The sequence below is a fragment of the Pipistrellus hanaki genome (genome assembly GCF_964339955.1).
Source record: "Pipistrellus hanaki genome assembly, chromosome: 15".
NCBI classification, from domain to species: Eukaryota; Metazoa; Chordata; class Mammalia; order Chiroptera; family Vespertilionidae; genus Pipistrellus; species Pipistrellus hanaki.
Genome location: NC_140517.1, coordinates 48,766,885 through 48,785,585, shown reverse-complemented (window position 1 = coordinate 48,785,585; position 18,701 = coordinate 48,766,885). Strand labels below are relative to the sequence as shown.

The 18,701-nt window shown below is 44.3% G+C and overlaps 1 protein-coding gene across 6 annotated transcripts in view; it reads left to right on the top strand.

The window, feature by feature from the left end:
* The first annotated feature begins 318 nt into the window (after positions 1 to 318).
* Positions 319 to 18,701, top strand: part of LOC311633337 (zinc finger protein 519-like) — a 60,116-nt gene continuing 41,733 nt past the window's right edge. Inside the window, exons 1-3 of one of the 6 annotated variants that reach the window (XR_014796959.1) lie at positions 319 to 727; positions 2,868 to 2,952; positions 8,209 to 8,329. Coding sequence is in view for 5 of the 6 variants with exons in the window: in XM_084905890.1 (XP_084762016.1) it covers positions 2,938 to 2,952 (15 nt within the window). In the remaining variant the exon portion in view is untranslated. Of the gene's footprint in view, positions 728 to 2,807; positions 2,953 to 8,208; positions 8,330 to 18,701 lie in introns of those variants that run through there. The other 5 variants (XM_084905890.1, XM_084905889.1, XM_084905888.1 and 2 more) reach the window with 5 other exon arrangements.

The window sequence follows — 18,701 nt, the reverse complement described above, 5'->3', positions numbered from 1 at the left end:
CAGTGATCCCAGAATCTGGACAGCACAGTTATTCTAAATTGCCCTGGTGGTCCCAGATAATGTGTTTCTGTTGATGCAGTGATTCGTAGATACTTTACAAAACGAAGTTGCTCCATTTTGCTTCTGTAAAAATGCTTTTCGCGAGACAGTTTCCTCATTCCAGAAACAAAGTCCAGGCTGCCCCCAGGCTCCGCCCCGCCCCCTCACTCTGGCCCCGCCCCGGCCCCGCCCCCACCGCGGGGCCGCTCCGCTCAGGCCCCGCCCCTCGCAGGGAGGCGCACGCGCAGTCCTGGCGCCGGAAGCGGCTGCGGAGGGCCGGTGGCGGCTCCCTGAGGCGGTGTCTGTGCTTTAAAGCCGCTGCTCCCGGCCCCTCCCCGCAGGGCGGGCTGAGGGCGCTGCGGGCGCTGAAGTCCGTGTGGGAGCCCCGCCCGGAGCCCCTCCCGGCGGTGAGTGCGCGTCCCGGGGGCTGCGCAGTGGAGGCGCCGCGTTCCTTTGGGGGAAACTGAGGCCCGGCCCGCGGTCTGTCCGCCTCTGGCTGTGGGCCCGCCCGCCGCGTGGTTTTCCCGCCGAAAACCGTCCCCGGGGCCGCCGGGGCCCCCGCGGGGCTGGAGGTCTGGTCAGTGGTTCCCGCCCTTTGCCCTCCCCCGCCCGGCGCTTCCCGCCCAAAGAGCCCGGATGGCCCCGGCCTGGGGGTCCCGCCCGCCCTCCTGGGCCCCCCATTAATCAGGTCTGAGTGCCAGGGGGGCCAGGGCCATGGGGTGGGCTCGGGGAGAACGCGGTGTCCCCGGAAGAGGGACCTGCCCCAGGGAGGGCTTTGTGGGAGCGGTGACTGCGGGGCGGGGGCCGGGCTGGGGGGCAGGAGAGGGAGGGGAGACAGACCCGGGGAGGAGGAGGGCGGGGAGGGGGCCACAGTGGATGGGGGAGCAGAGGGGGCGCAGCACGGAGGCAGCCAGCTGTGGGGAGCAGCACAGACTGTACCAGGCAGCAGCGGGGACACGGGCGTGGGGTGGGAAAGAGCAGACGTGTATGCAGATGGGAGCAATCAGAAAGAGCATGTGAATGTGAGATAGTTTTTTTAAAAAATATATATTTTATTGATTTTTTACAGAGAGGAAGGGAGAGAGATAGAGAGTTAGAAACATCGACGAGAGAGAAACATCGACCAGCTGCCTCCTGCACACCTCCCACCGGGGATGTGCCCGCAGCCAATGTACATGCCCTTGACCGGAATCGAACCTGGGACCCTTCAGTCCGCAGGCCGACGCTCTACCGCTGAGCCACACCGGTTTCGGCGTGAGATAGTTTTATGGTCCAGGTGTAGGGACAGACAGAGAGAAAAGGGGAGAAAGCGGGAGAGGGGACACAGGAAAGGACCACAGCGGAGAGAAAGGGAACAGAGAGACAGAGCCGAAACTGATTTGGCTCAATGGATAGAGCATCCACCTGTGGACTGAAAGGTCCCGGGTTCGATTCCTGGCAAGGGTACGTACCTTGGTTGCAGGAACATCCCCAGTAGTGGCGTGCAAGAAGGCAGCTGATCGATGATTGTCTCTCATAGATGTTTCTAACTCTCTATCCCTCTCTCTTTCTCTCTGTAAAAAATCAATAAAATATATTTAAAAAACAAAAACAGAGAGACAGAGACAGATCCATAGACAGAAATACATAGCAGTGGGAGGAGGGGAATCCTGATATGGGTGAGGGGCGAGCTGATGGGATGTGGTTGGTTAAGTTGTGACATATTGGCTTATGTTTAATTGTATAACTCACTTATTTAAACAGATTTGAATGAGAATTACAAATCTCCAGTTTATAAGTCTTGCAAATTGTACAATTATTTGCTTCCATTTGCAACCTTTAATCACATAGAGAGAGAGAATGATATGTTGATCATGGGCCACTTGTCATTTCCTGGTAATTGAAGAAGGAGGTGGCCTTGGACCAGAGATGACTAAATCTGATGCTTTTTTTTTTTTTTTTTTAAATATATTTTATTAATTTTTTACAGAGAGGAAGGGAGAGAGAGAGAAACATCGATGAGAGAATCACCAATCAGCTGCCCCCTGCACACCCCCTACTGGGGATGTCCCTGCAACCAAGGTACATGCCCTTGACCAGAATCCAACCTGGGACCTTTCAGTCCGACGCTCTATCCACTGAGCCAAACCTGTTTCGGCAAGTCTGATGCTTTTTCAAGGAATATTAGAAGTACTGGATATTTTTTTATGTGCCATTCTCTGAAACTATTGAAGGATGGACTCGATTGATCTGGATCTTGGTTCCCACAGGGCCCCTCTATTCATGTTGACGTCACTTGATGAGCATATTTCAGTTGGTAATTTTACCCAAAGGCTTTAGCAGGAAGACATATTCTCTGTAATATCCTGGGAAAGGGGAAAGGAATTCTGCCTGGGAAAACTGCATGTGTACAAGTTCTTGTTCAAAACCCCGACCCCCCCACTACCCAGAGGTCTCGGGTGTGCTGGCTCTGATGTCTGTACCCAGTGCTACTGAAAACAGCTCTGGGAGATCCTTGCAGTCCCCGGGAGGGAACTGGTTAAAGATGCCCTGTCATGTGCCCCAGGGCAGGCATATTAAGAGGAGCTAAGGGGTATTCTCTTGGGTTTGGGGGTTCAGCAGAGCAGCACATGCTCTCATTGCTGTAGGAGTTTGTGGAAGTCTTTGGAGAGACAAACACCTGAAGACAGATTAAAACCCCTCACAGTGTGGTCTCCATGTAGAAGCTCATTATTCCTGGCCTTCCTGTGACAAAGGACAGGAGGGCTTGTCCTTTTCCCCAATTCCAGGTCCTTCTGACTGTGAGTGTGAGGGGAGCTGATTACCAGGCTGTGTGGTCACCTTTGAAGGCACATTCTGTGACTCCTCAACACAGTGTCACCTGAGGAAACAACCCAGACCCCATCAGGACCAGGAGCAATGGCTGCTTCTCAGGTAAAAGATGTGTCCTGTTCGCTTTTCATATATTTTTCTTTCCCTTCCCAAGCCTGTGTCCCCTGGCCCTTCTGCCTGATACAGTCTGTCCTGTTACCCAGAGCTGGCTGACTCAATGCTGCTTCTCCCTCTGCTCTGTCATCCCTAAACCCGCCTTCTATCCCTGCACTTTCTCCCCCAATTCTTTTCCTCGAACCAGTCTATCTAAAGTGCCTCCCCCTTTGTTGCCCCCACTTCTGTCAACTAGGATCACTGTCCGTGTCAGTCCCCATCATCTCCCTGGGGCTCCTTCCTCTTCTCCATATTTCTGTACTTCTAATGTTCTCGCCTTTCCAGCTTGTTTTCCTTTCCTTCTTTTCTGTTTTCTTTTTTTAAATATATTTTTACTAGAGGCCTGGTGCACGAAATTCATGCATGAAGCTCGGGGAGTTGGGGAGTCCTTCAGCCCAGCCTCGGGGAGTTGGGGAGTCCTTCAGCCCAGCCTGCACCCTCTCCAATCTGGGACCCCTAGAGGGATGTCTGTTTGCCCCTTTAGGCCCAATCCCAGTAGGCTACAAAGTGGGATCAGGCCTAAACTGGCAGTCGGACATCCCTCTCATAATCCAGGACTGCTGTCCAACTGCTCGCCTGCCTGCCTTCCTGATTTCCCCTAACCGCTTCTGCCTGCCTGCCTGATCACGGACTAACCACTCCCATGCCAGCCTGATTGATGTCTAACTTCTCTGCTGCCAGCCTGTTTGCCCCCAACTTCTCACTTATGCTGGCCAGGTCACCCCTAACTGCCCTCCCCTACAGGGTTAATTGCCTTCAACTGCCCTCCCTTGAAGGCATGGTCCCTCTCAACTGCCCTCTCTTGCAGGCTTGGTGCCTCCCAACTGCCCTCCCCTGCTGGCTATCTTGTGGTAGCCATCTTGTGTCCACATGGGGGCATACATCTTTGACCACATGGGGGCAGCTATTGTGTGTTATAGTGATGGTAAATCTGCAAATTACTCTCACTAGATAGGATAGAGGCCTGGTGCATGGCTGGGTGCCAGCTGGTTTGCCCTGAGTGTGTCCCAGAGCAGGGTGTACCCTTGGGGTGTAGGGTGGCCTGAGCGAGAGGCCTGTGGTGGTTTGCAGGCAGCCATGCCCCCTGGAAACCGAAGCGAAGCGGAGGCCCTGGTATCTGGAATTTATTTACCTTCTACAATTGAAACTTGGTAGCCTGGAGCGGAGCCAAGCCTCCTTCTTGTTCCAAGGCCAGCAGCCATTTCTCTTTGAATTTGTTTACCTTCTGTAATTGAAACTTTGTAGCCTTGAGTGGAGGCTTAGGCCAGCAAGGGCAGGTGGAAAACTTTGCTTCCTACGTTGCCTGAGAGACCCAAACCTTCCCCCTGCTCTCTATGGCTGTATCCAGCTTGGTTGGGTTTATTTGCATACTCGCTCTGATTGGCTGATGGGCACGACTGGTGGGTGTAGCCGAGTAATGGTTAATTAGCATATTACTATTTTATTAGGTAGGATTGATTTCAGAGAGGAAGAAAGAGGGAGAAAGGGAGAGAAAAACATCAATGATGAAAGAGTGTCGCCGGAACCGGTTTGGCTCAGTGGATAGAGCGTCGGCCTGGGGACTGAAAGGTCCCGGGTTCGATTCCGGGCAAGGGCATGTACCTTGGTTGGGGGCACATCCCCAGTAGGGGGTGTGCAAGAGGCAGCTGATCGATGATTCTCTCTCATCGATGTTTCTAACTCTCTATCCCTCTCTCTTCCACTCTGTGAAAAATCAATAAAATATATTTAAAAAAAGAAAAAAAAAGAAAAAAAAAAAAAGAAAGAGTGTCATTGATTGGCTGCCTCCTGCACAACCCCACTGGGGATTGAAACCACAACCCTGGCATGTGCCCTTGACCGGAATCGAACCGGGGACCCTTGAGTCCATAGGCTGACGCTCTACCCACTGAACCAAACTGGGTAGGGCTATTTCCTGTTTTCTTATGATAGTCAGTGTCAGCAGTTTCTATTTTTCTCGGTCTATTTTTTAATGTATATTTTTATTGAGTTCAGAATGGAAAGGAGAGGGAGAAACATATAGAAACATCAGTGAGCAGAGAGAAGCATTGATCAGCTGCCTACTGCATTCCCCCAACTGGGTATCCAGTGTGAAACCTGGAGTGTGACCTGACCAGGAATGGAACCCTGCCCTCCTGGTTCAGAGGTCAAAGCTGTGTCTTTGAGCATCACTGGCCGGATAATAATTCTCTCTCTTTTCTCATAGCCTTCTCTGCCTTCGTTTTATGCAGTCTCCCTAAGGTCAGGAAGCATTCCCACCTTCACTTAATGACTTGCAACTCTTCAGAACATCCCTTTTGTGACAGATCCACCTGGGAAGGCAGACATGTCTAACATTCCTATTGGAATGGGTTCAGAGGCTCTAGTACACTGATCAGCAAACTCATTTGTCAACAGAACCAAATATCAACAGTACAACGATTGAAATTTCTTTTGAGCCCTAGCCAGTTTGGCTCAGTGGATAGACCATCGGCCTGCAGACTCAAGGGTCCCCTGTTCGATTCTGGTCAAGGGCATGTACCTTGGTTACAGGCACATCCCCAGTAGCGGGTGTGTAGGAGGCAGTTGAATCTCTCATCAGTGTTTCTAACTCTCCATTCCCCTCCCTTCCTTTCTGTAAAAAAAATCAGTAAAATATTTTTTATTTTTTTAATATTTATTTATTTTTAATATATTTTATTGATTTTTTACAGAGAGGAAGAAAGAGGGATAGAGAGTTAGAAATATCGATGAGAGAGAAACATCGATCACTGCCTCTTGCATACCCCCTACTGGGGATGTGCCCACAACCGAGGTAAATGCCCTTGACCAGAAACGAATCTGGGACTTTTCAGTCCGCAATCAGACGCTCTATCTACTGAGCCAAACCGGTTTCAGCAGTAATATATGTATGTGTGTGTGTATATATATATATATATATGGTAAAAGAATATATTTAAACAAGTAAGATATATTATTAAAAAATTATTTTGAGAGCTAAAGTTTTAAAACTTAAACGTCTTCTAAGGCCACTTCTTCAAAATAGACTTGCCCAGTCTGTGGTATTTTGTGGAAGAGCCATGCTCAAGGGGCCACACATTGCGGTTTACCAAACACTGCCCTACATGATCTCTTAGAGAGTTCCCCAAAGTGATATTATTAATGTATGTTCAGTTTCATTAAATTTCTATAATATAGTTCTCCACTATACATACAAAATTTGAAACAAATGTACTAATAAGAATAATTAGATCTCAGAGGGTGGCGTGGATCAGTGGTGTAGAGTTTGATAGCCGGTCCAGGGCAAGTAGCACCTGAGAATCTGTGGTAGGCAGCCCATCCATGTGTCTCTGTGTCTCTTTCACATTGATGTCTCTCTATTTCTCTCCCCCTCCCCACTTCCTTCCTTTTGTTCCTCTACCTCCTTGCCTTACACTCTTGAAAAGTCAGTGGAAAAAATCTCCCCGGGTGAGAATTTACAACCACACAAAGTAAACAATAGGTCTAACTTATTTTGTATCCTTATGTTTCTCTCATTGTGTTTCTCTCATACAACACAAAGGGATCATACACAGATGAGATTTACAGAATCACTAAACCATCCTGATTTCATAGTTGTAAAATGTGTGTCTCTGTGCCTAAACTGTTAATATTATTTCAGCTATTTTTTCTCTTTTTTTTCCCTCCTTACGTATTTTTTTATGGATTTTAGAGAGGAAGGGAGAGGTAGAGAGAGATAGAAACATCAATAATGAGCTGAAACCTGTTTGGTTCAGTGGATAGAACGTCAGCCTACAGACTGAAAGGTCCCAGGTTCGATTCCGGTCAAGGGCATATACCTTGGTTGCGGCACATCCCCAGTAGGCGGGGTGTAGGAGGCAGCTGATCGATGTTTCTAACTCCATCTCCCTTCCTCATCAATAAAATATATTTTTTTAAAAAGAGAAAGAAACATCAATAATGAGAGATAATCATGGACTGGATGCCTCCTGCACACCTGACACGGGATTCAGCCTGCAATTTGGTCGTGTGTCCAGACCAGATATCAAACCAATGACATCATCGTCCATGGGTCACCCCTCAACCACTGGGCCACACCAGCTGGACTAGGTAGAATAATCTTGTTCTAAGATTATTCCTAGTAAATTTCACTGAGGATTGTGGTTCCTATGTGTTACATTCCAGAAGAACTGAATTCCATTAACAAAATTCCATTAACATTCAGTTCAAAGTTTTATATGAATTATTTCTTGTGTTCTCTTTTTCTGTGTATTCAGAAGTATGGGATATGATGTCGAAACATTGGCATCACAAGTCAAAAGTTAGCTAGTTACACATGTGAAATCACAGGCCCCATCTCAGAACCTGGATCAGAATCTTTGTCTTTACAGAAGTTCATTTTGTTGTGCTCTGCTTTACACTTCCAACCTAAAATGATACTACCATCTGAGAAATATACTCCAGTGACTCTCAATGATGCAAATACAGCACTGAGAAATCCATATGCCATTCCAAAAGCGGTTTGATTCAGTGGGTAGAGCTTCAGCCTGCGGACTGAAGGGTCCCAGGTTCGATTCTAGTCAAGGGCACGTACCTTGGTTACGGGCACATATCCAGTGCCCTCAAGAGGCAGCTGATCAATGTTTTTCTCTTATCGATGTTTCTAACTATCTTTCTCCCTTCCTCTCAGTAAGAAATCAATAAAAAATATATTAAAAAATCCATATGCCTGTGTCCATACCTTAATTTTATTTCATTTATTTTTTTCTTTTGTCAGGGTATTTTTATTGATTTCAAAAAGGAAGGGAGAGAAAGATAGGTACATCAATGTTGAGAGAGAATCATTGATCGGCGCCCTTCTGCACGTGCCCTACTGGGGATGGGGCCGGCAACCCAGGCATCTGTTCTTGACTGGAATTGAACCTGCGACTCTTCAGTTTGCAGGGGACACTCGTATCTACTGAGCCAGACTGACTGTGGCTGTACCATAATTTTAAAGTTATTTTTTTCCTGTAAAGTAAAATCTACCGTGGATGTGTGGACATATGTCAGCCTCATTTGTCAGTGTTAGAAAACACATCAGAGAATGCTATTTGGGGCAAAGGAATCTTACTTGGTGATTTAGGAATACTCTCGTAGGTGCAGACCTCTTCTAACACTGTTTCATGTTGGGTGACATGGTGAACTCTTCTGGTGACCTCTTGGTAAATGTGTGTTTTCTTTCAGGGACCGTTGACCTTCGGGGATGTGGCCATAGACTTCTCTCAGGAGGAGTGGAAGTGCCTGGACCCAGCTCAGCGGAAGTTGTACCTGGATGTGATGATGGAGAACCACAGCAACCTGGCCTTCCTGGGTGAGCATGACTCCTTCCCGAGTTCCTACTCCACCCACAGGGTTTTTTTTGTTTTGTTTATTTTTTATATATGTTTTATTGATTTTTTTTTAAAGAGAGGGAGAGGGATAGAGAGTCAGAAACATCAATGAGAGAAAAAAATGCCGATCAGCTGCCCCCCCGCATACCCGCCACTGGGGATGTGCCCACAACCAAGGCACACGTGCCTTACCAGAATCGAAACCGGGACCCCCTCGGTCTGCAGGCTGACACTCCGCTGAGCAAACAGATTAGGGCCACCTGCATGGTTTTATTTTCTTCATTTTAAAATCACTAAGGGGCTTCTTCTTTCTGTGTTAGATACTCTCGAGGAACAAATTGGGCCCTATCTGGTTTGGCCCAGTAGGTAGGCTCAGTGGCCTGCAGACTGAAAGGTCCCAGGTTAGATTCTGGTCTTGGACTAATGCCTGGATTGCTGTCTTGCTTGCAAGTAGGGGACGTGCAGGAAGCAACATATCAAGGATTCTGTCTCATCACTGATGTTTCTATCTCTTTCTCCCTCTCCCTACCTCTCTAAAAGTAATAATATATATATATATATATATATATATATATATATATATATATATATATATATATATATTTATATTTAGTACTACAAATTGGGGTAGAAAAGACGAGTGGTGCTGTCTTTCTCCAAGGGGCTCTCCTCTTCCTCCTCCTCCTCCTTCTCCTCGGTGTGGCAGCTTAGGATGATCACCAGGAGTGCTAAGGCCTAGACCACCACCACCGGGCTTTGACACACCCTGCAGTTTACCGCCTTTGGGACCACTGGGCCCTGCTTAGGCCCGGGGATGCAGCCCCCAACAGGTGGAAGTGGTGGACCCCATCCTGAGGTGGGGTGGTGGGGACCACGCTGCTTAAAGGTGTTGGCACAGGTGCCCAGAGGACTCCAAGGTGACAGGGGGGTGGTAGGTTCGAGTTAGGCCTAGCCTTGTGGTGGCCCAAGAAGTCGGTGTGGCAGGCAGTGGTATCCAGAAGCCTGAGGAGCAGAGTCTACCCCAGTAGCTGGGCTGGGTCCTGGCTGTGGTGGTAGTGGCTGCTGTTATTGTGGAGGCTGAGTGGGATCAGAGATATGGGGCCACCTTTGCTTGGGCTGGGATCCATGGGTCCTGGGTTCTGATTGAGGCCCATGCTGGACAGTGGCAAATGGAAATCATGAAGGCTGCCGCATCCTCTGCCTCCTCCACCCCCAGGGGAGCCACTACGGCTGTGACTCCGGAAGCCATCTCAAAGACATGCCTGTGATAAAGGATTGGTCTACACAGAAGCACAGAAATTGCTTAAGGAATGTGGAAGCCACCTTGCTTCCCAAAAAATGGCAGATGACACCTCATTGTTTCTTTGTAGCAGCCACTGCAGGGACACTCACTGTGTACTACCATTCTGTTCACACTTTGTGTCATGCATAACAGACACTTGTTCAAGATGATTCAAACAGGGAGATCATTGATCATGCACTTCCCTCATATCTCTCTCTCTCTCTCTCTCTCTCTCTCTCTCTCTCTCTCTGTCTTTCTCTCTCTCACTGAAGAAACTGGGAGATGGGGAGTGTTTTGATTATATTGCCATTGTGTGTGAGGGGGTTTGAGTAGATATGATTGGCATAAGTAAACTCTTTGTCCATCTTTATTGTAAGTTTTCCTTATTGTACCTATCTTGAGCTTTCCTTGAATCCTTCACTGGCTCTTGGAATACTCAAAACTGTCATTTGGCCTATAGTTGATGTTAATGTCAAAGTGCACTCACCTGATTGTCAAAACTGAACATTTGTTTTCTTTCAGCTATGTCATCTGAAGATGACCAGGCCTTTATGCCAAATATTGGAATACCAAATTTCTTCTCTGAAATAATTCAGGTAAGACATAAAAGTTGTCTCTTTGATAATGTACACTTAGTGAAAGTCTTGGTATTTGGGGAAGAGTGTGACAAGAAGAGAGAATATTTATATAAACAGCACTAATCTGGAACAATTATCTGCATAAAATAGTTTTTACCTAAAGAGAGAAAGTGTATTATGTGTGTTAGAAACCTCCCAGTTTAAAGTCAGTTACATTGGCAGGTCAGTGTGTTTCTGCACATGAAAGTTGAAAACAACTTCTTACTGCTATAAATTCTTGAAAATAAAATCTGGATAAAGTAGGAATTCACATAGTCTGTGGTATAAGTAACTATTTGAATTGTTTAAAAGGTAGGGTGGGATTAAACTTTCATACAATCATTTCTAAAACATAGAGATTTACACCATAGCTATAAAATTAACCTGTACTTTATTTGGCATTATTTTATGATTTAAAAAACAACCAAACATTTTTATTGATTTCACAGAGTAAGGGAGAGGAGGAGAGAGCCAGTACATCAATTATGGGAGAAAGTTATTCATTGGCTGCCTCCTGCATGCCTCCCACTGTACACTGATTCTGCAACCAGGGCATGTGGCATAACCAGGAAGGAACCATCACCTATTTTTTTCATACATTGAAACTCAACCCCTGAGCCATCCTGGCTAGGCGATTTGACAATCTTTTATTTTTTTAAATTATTTTATTGATTTTTTTTTTTTTACAGAAGAAGAGAGAGGGATAGAGAGTCAGAAACATCGATTAGAGAGACTAACATCGATCAGCTGCCTCCTGCACATGCCCCACTTGGGGTGTGCTTGCAACCAAGGTACATGCCCTTGACTCAAATCTAACCTGGAATCTTTCAGTCCACAGGCTGATGCTCTATCCACTGAGCCAAACCAGTTTCGGCCAATTTGGCAATCTTTTTAAAAAAAATATATTTCATTGATTTTTTACGGAGAGGAAGGGAGAGGGATAGAGAGCTAGAAACATTGATGAGGGAGAATCATTGACCAGCTGCCTCCTCTACATCCCCTCACTGGGGATATGCCTGCAACCAATGTATATACCCCTGATCGGAATTGAACCTGGGACCTTTCAGTCCGCAGGCTGACGCTCTATCCACTGAGCCAAACCGGTTTCAACGATTTGGCTATCTTTTAAACAAGGATTTAATATTCTTCCTCTGACAAGTAATATTTTGTATTTATTTTTTGTCAATAGTTTTAATAAATTAGGAAAGCTTTTTTTTTTATACAACCATCTCGGTTTAATGAGTATTACAACATTGTTCTTGTGGAACAAGTGTGCATGTTTAATGAATTTATAACTGTCACTAAAGGACTTTCTCCATTATTAGCAGAGTATAAATTTTGGCGATAGCAGTTATCAATGGAATGAACACCAGGAAAACTTTAAGCAAGAGTCATATCTTAATCATCAGTCAAGCAAGCATGCAGAGAACTATTATAAAAATGGAAAAGCCTTTGACCAGATAATGTCCAATCACAATATATGTCACGTTTTACCTATTGTGAAGAAGACACTCAAAGGAAATAAATTGGTCCAGTCTGTTCAGCAATCATTAAATTACACCGGAGAAGAGAATATTCCTACTGGGGAGGAGGCTTATAAATGGAATCTGTGTGGGAGAATCTTCAGTCAAACATTCAATCTAAATAGACTGAAAAATACATATATTCAAGAAAAACCTTATACATGTAAATATTGTGGTAAAACATCTCATTCACCTTCAGATTATACTCTAAATCAGAGAATTTATACTGGAGAGACACCTTACAAATGTAAAGCATGTGGCAAAGTCTTTAAATGTCATTCATCTCTTTTTGCACATAAGGAAAGAATTCATACTATTGCAAAATTTTACAGACTCAGAGAAAATGGAAAAGACTTTAGTCAGTCCTCAAGATATACTCAACATTATAAAAATCATACAGGAGAAAAGTCTTATAAATGTTCAGAATGTGACAAAGCCTTTAGCCAGCCCTATATCCTTAGGATTCATCAGAGAATTAATACTGGAGAGAAGCCTTATACATGTAGAGAATGTGGCAAGTCCTTTAGCAGATCCTCAAACCTTACAATGCATCAGAAAGTTCATACTGGAGAGAAGCCTTATACATGTAGAGAATGTGGCAAAGCATTCAGTGTGTCCGCAAAGCTTAATCGACATCAGAGAGTTCATACTGGAGAGAAGCCTTACAAATGTAGAGAATGTGGTCAAGCATTTACATGGTCCTCACAATTTATTGCTCATCAGCAAATTCACACTGGAAAGACTTATAATTGTAGAGAGTGTGGTAAAGCCTTTAGACGTTCCTCATACCTTACTATACATCAGAAAGTTCATACTGGAGAGAAGCCTTATAAATGTAGAGAATGTGGCAAAGCATTCAGTGCGTCCACAAAGCTTAATCGACATCAGAGAGTTCATACTAGAGAGAAGCCTTACAAATGTAGTGAATGTGGTCAAGCATTTACATGGTCCTCACAATTTATTGCTCATCAGCAAATTCACACTGGAAAGACTTATAATTGTAGAGAGTGTGGTAAAGCCTTTGGACATTCCTCATACCTTACTATACATCAGAGAGTTCATACTGGAGAGAAGCCTTATAAATGTAGAGAATGTGGCAAAGCATTCAGTGCGTCCGCAAATCTTAATCGACATCAGAGAGTTCATACTGGAGAGAAGCCTTACAAATGTAGAGAATGTGGCAAATCCTTTGTCACATCCTCAAACCTCAAAGTGCATCAGAGAATTCATACTGGAGAGAAGCCTTATAAATGTAGAGAATGTGGCAAAGCATTCACTGTGTCCACAAAGCTTAATCGACATCAGAGAGTTCATACTGGAGAGAAGCCTTACAAATGTAGAGAATGTGGTCAAGCATTTACATGGTCCTCACAATTTATTGCTCATCAGCAAATTCACACTGGAAAGACTTATAATTGTAGAGAGTGTGGTAAAGCCTTTGGACATTCCTCATGCCTTACTATACATCAGAGAGTTCATACTGGAGAGAAGCCTTACAAATGTAGAGAATGTGGCAAATCCTTTGTCACATCCTCAAACCTCAAAGTGCATCAGAGAATTCATACTGGAGAGAAGCCTTATAAATGTAGAGAATGTGGCGAAGCATTCAGTGCATCCACAAAGCTTAATCGACATCAGGTAGTTCATACTAGAGAGAAGCCTTATAAATGTACAGAATGTGAGAAATCCTTTGGCAGTTCCTCAGAACTTATGAAGCATCAGAGAAATCATACTGGCGAGAAGTCTTAGAAATGTGGAGAATGTGGCAAAGTGTTCAGTGAGTACACAAAGCTTAATCAACATCAGATAGTTCATATTTGAGAGAAGCCATACAAATGTAGAGAATGTGCTAAATCCTTTGGCAGACCCTCAAACCTTACAATGCATCAGGTAGTTCATACTGGAGAGAGGCCTTATAAATGTATATAATGTTTGGCGACTCCTCAGACCTTACTACACATCGGAGAGTTCATACTGGAAAGAAGCCTTATAAATGTGAAAATGTAAAAAAAGCTTTAAAGAGACATTCACATATGACTTTACCTTAGAGACTTCCTAATACAGAGAAACCATACAAATGTAGAGAATGGGCTGGAGTCTTTACCCACAGGTCTAAATTTACTGAACATCAGAGATTTTATAGTGCAGGGAAGGCTTACAACTGTAGAAAATGCGACAAAGCAATGAGGTTGTGGTCATATTTACTGAACATTTTACGAATCATTCTAAAGAGAACCAGCAAAATAAAACGTTATCATGCAAAGATTTAACCATGCTTTATCATTGAAAGTGATAAAATCTTTTAAAAAATATATATTTTATTGGGTTTTTTTTTTATACACAGGAATGGAGAAGGACAGATAGAAATGTCGATGAGAGAGAGACATCAATCAGCTGCCTCCTGCACACACCCCTGGAGGTGTGCCTACAACCAAGGTACATGCCCCTGACTGGAATTGAACCTGGGACCCTTCAGTCTGCAGGCCAATGCTCTATCCACTAAGCCAAACCTGTTTTGGCAAGAGAGAGTGATAAAATCTTACAAATTCTCAGGCGTATGTCAAAGTGTATATCCTCTTATGTTATACAACCTCTAATAATTATTACTGGATCAAAGCTCAGTAGTTATTAAGAATGTAATAAAGCTTACTCAGTATGCAAACTTCCCCAACATCAGAATTCATGTTGGGGAGAAGCAATACAAATGTAAAGTCTTTAATCAGCATCTGTGTAGCTTATTCCTTACATTTGAATTTATACTAGAGGGAAACCTTAAAACTGAAGAATGTGGGAAATCCTATTGTTGGAACTACAGCCTCAGTCTTTGTTTTGTTAAATATATTTTATTGAATTTTTAGAGGAAGTGCAAGGGATAGAAAGCCAAAAACATCGATGAGAGAGATACATTGAGCATCTGACTCCTGCACACTCCCCACTGGGGATGTGCCTGCAACCAGGGTGCATGCCCTTGATGCAATCGAACCTAGGACCCTTCAGTCCCGGCTGATGCTCTATCCACTGAGCCAAACTGGTTTCAGCTATTTTACTGATTTTTTACATGGAGGAAGGGAAAGGGATAGAGATTTAGAAACCTCAATGAGAGAGAGACATCTGGGCTGGAAAACAAATAAGTTACTAAAAAAAGATGTTGACAGGAAGCCAGGAAGGCTGGTCAACAACCTTAACTGCTCTAGCCACTCACCCTGTAGTTGAGACATTGTTAGCTGAAGCAGCCTCCACCTTGTTTGTCCCGTGTAAGTTTCTGTTGTTTCCTGCCTAAGGGCTACATGTAAATTCCTGTTTATGTTGCCTAAGATGTTTTCCCTAAAGCCTCAATAAAAGGGGATGGCAGGGCCAGAGCAGGAGTAGTTCTCCCACTAGAGTTGGACTACCGCCTGGCCTCCCATATCGCCACGTTGAATTTCTTCCAAGTCTCAAGTCTTTTCATTTGTGTGCGGTCCTTCTCCAGAACCTGAACCCTGAATTGGAACTCTTTCAACACGGGCTGTGAAAGAGATTCCCACACATTGGTCAGCTGTCTCTTGCACAACCCCCTACTGGTGAAGTGCCCGAAACCAAGGTACATGCCCCTGACTGGAATCGAACCCAGGACCCCTCAGTCCGCAGGCCGACGCTCTATCTAGTGAGCCAAACCAGTTTTGGCAATACTCTATTTTCTGATATACCCTTGGTGCATAATTTATATATGTATCTCCTGATATTTTGTGATTGGGACTCATTTGGACCAGGGGCTTTATGAATTTGTCCTGCTACATGACATACCATGGGACCCAGATCTTTCAAAGAATTCAATCCCATCTAGACAATAGTTCCATATTCTGGTACTGTTGTGAGGAATGTTGTGGAGGTGTATTTTTACAAAATATACATAAGATCACCCCCCCCCCCCACACACACACACACATATAGCCATTAGGAAAACATATGAAGCATACACTGTTCCTTGAGTTAGAGGGCATTCAGTCTTCATTTTGTTCAGAATGCATATTCTTCTGCTTTGAGGTGAGAAGTTATAAGTCAGATTTCAACCTTTTAAAAAAAAAAAATCTCATGGCACACATGAATTAATTACTGAAATTCAGTGGACCACCAAAACAAATATTTTCCAATCTTCCAATAAACAAGTCTGATTTTGATTCAGGCACACCACACAGCTATTACTGTTTTCACTTATTTGATTTGACAATCTATGGCAGTGGTTCTCACCCTGTGGGTCGTGGCCCCTTTGGGGGTCAAATGACCCTTTCACAGGGGTCGCCTAAAGACATCCTACACGTCAGATATTTACATTATGATGCATAACAGTAGCAAAATTACAGCTACGAAGTAGCACGAGAATAATATGGTTGCGGGTCACCACAACATAACTATTAAAGGGTCGCAGCATTAGGAAGGTTGAGAACCACTGGTCTATGGTATGGGTAATATAGTCTGTGCTATTGACTAAACAGTCACTGTTGCTTGTTCTAAAAATTGTTACAGCACACCAGTTTGCCCGTGTGACACTCGATTGATAAATCTTGCAGTAAACATAAAATTTTGTGGCCGGCAGGGAGAGGTCAAGGAGGAGAGGGGAAAGAGATATATGTAATACTTGAAGTAATAAAGAATTTAATTTAAAAACCATGTAAAATCCATCTTGTCTACTGATTCATTTAAAACCACTTTTTTTCCTTATTGATTTATTTTGGAAATCTATCCATTGATGTCAATATGAAGTTAAGCCCTGGCCGGTTTGGCTCAGTGGATAGAGCGTCAGCCTGTGGATTGAAGGGTCCCGGGTTTGATTCCGGTGAAGGGCACATGCCCGGGTTGTAGGTTCGATCCCCAGTAAGGAGGTGCGTGCAGGAGACAGCCGATTGATGATTCTCTTTCATCACTGATGTTTCCATCTCTCCCTTTCTCTTTGAAATCAATAAAAATATATTTAAAAAAAAACACAAACAAACACTTTTTTCCTTATTGACTTATTTTGGAAATCTATCCATTGATGTCAATAAGTTAAGTCCTGGGCGGTTTGGCTCAGTGGATAGAGCGTCGGCCTGCGAACTGAAGTGTCCCAGGTTCCATTCCAGTCAAGGGCATGTACCTTGGTTGTGGGCTCATCCCCAGTAGGGTGTGTGCAGGACACAGCTGATCGATGTTTCTCTCTCATCGGTGTTTCTAACTATCCCTCTCCTTTCCTCTCTATAAAAATAAATAAAAAATATTTTAAAACTATGAAGTTAAAGTCCGCTCCTATGATGGAATTAGTTAATTTGAAAATGTCAATAACTATATACCTATCAATAGTCACTTACAATATAAGTGGTTTTACTGCATCCTACCCACTTTGGCTCAGGGGATAGAGTGTCTGCCTGCAGACTTAAGGGTCCCAGGTTCGATTCTGGCCAAGGGCACATGCCCAGGTTATGGGTTTGATCCCTCCAAAGGGTATGTGCAGGAGGTAGCCAATCACTGATTCTCATTGATGCTTTTAGCTTTCTAGCTCTCTCCCTTCCTCTCTCTCTCTCAAAAAAAAAAATGTATTTTTAAAAAAGCAAATGGTTTTACTGCTTCAACTAGAAGACACAGGGTAGCTGAATGGATAGGAGAACAAGTCCCTTGATACATGCTATTTACAAGAGTCAAAGGCTGCTTCTCGTATCCGTGTTTTTTCCCCCATTGGTTCCTGAGAATGTGTGCACATTAAGACATCACTTCATATATAGTCTCTCTTCCTGGTTTGTATAGAGCTGCCAGGGCATCCAGACGGGCCCCTAAGCAATCCTTATTGACCAACCTGGCTGATAGTCCAGAGCCTATTTGCAGGCTCTTGCCCATGTGTGAATAGACACCCCTTCTCAACGTGATCACCTCACCACACACTCTGTGGCTGGGTTGCAGGTTACTGCCTCATGTAGAGACGTGCAGTAAGGATGTTACTTTCCTGATGTGAACATAAGCAAAGAGCAAAATTAGCTTTCAAATGTTTACTAGCAAATTTTAAAATAATTTTAAATTTGAAATATACAAGTTAATATTCATTCTGTTTCCTGTTGAAATTCTGAGTATTGTGCTGGTGGAGTTTGCATTAACCACCCCACCATAAGCCAGTTGCTTATATAGTAAAAGTACGAAGGAAAAGTAGGCCAAAGGGCAGTTTACAGATATGCAAAAGAACTAGGCATCTTCAAAGGGCTTAGCGATATGCAAGAGTTGGGATTCCATGGGGGAAAGAGCCAAAAGGAGTGCCAGATGGGCAGTTAACAGGTAAGCAGGCTGGAGGTCTGCAAAGGCCTACAGGTATGCAAAAAGGGCTGGGGATCTTCAAAGGGCTGGCAATTCTGGTTTCTGTAGCAAATCTCTGTGAAGCATTCCATGATTGCAGGCAGCTCCCAATGGGGAGGAAGGGCTGCATCTCCAGGTCAGCTGCATCCAGGGTAGAATGTGCCTTCATTAGCTCCCATACTCCCAAAGCTTCATGGGCCCTTCCTTTATCTCTATATCAATAAAATATATTTAAAAAAATTTTTAAAACAAAATTCTAAATCAACCACAATCTCCATTTATAAACTTTTTTTTTTTTAATTGATTTTTTACAGAGAGGAAGGGAGAGAGACAGAGAGCTAGAAATGTCGATGAGAGAGAAACACTGACCAGGTGCCTCTTACAACCCCCTACCGGGGATGTGCCCGCAACCAACGTACATGCCCCTGACCGGAATCAAACCTGGGACCCTTCAGTCTGCAGACCGACGCTCTACCACTGAGCCAAACTGGTTTCAGCCACAATCTCCATTTAGATGGTCTTCAAGCAGTGCGCCTTACAATATATGCAATATTCCATGGAAAAGAATATGTCAGTGAAACATACGCAATACACAAGACCTCACAGGTAACAACCCCATGATTTCACACAAACA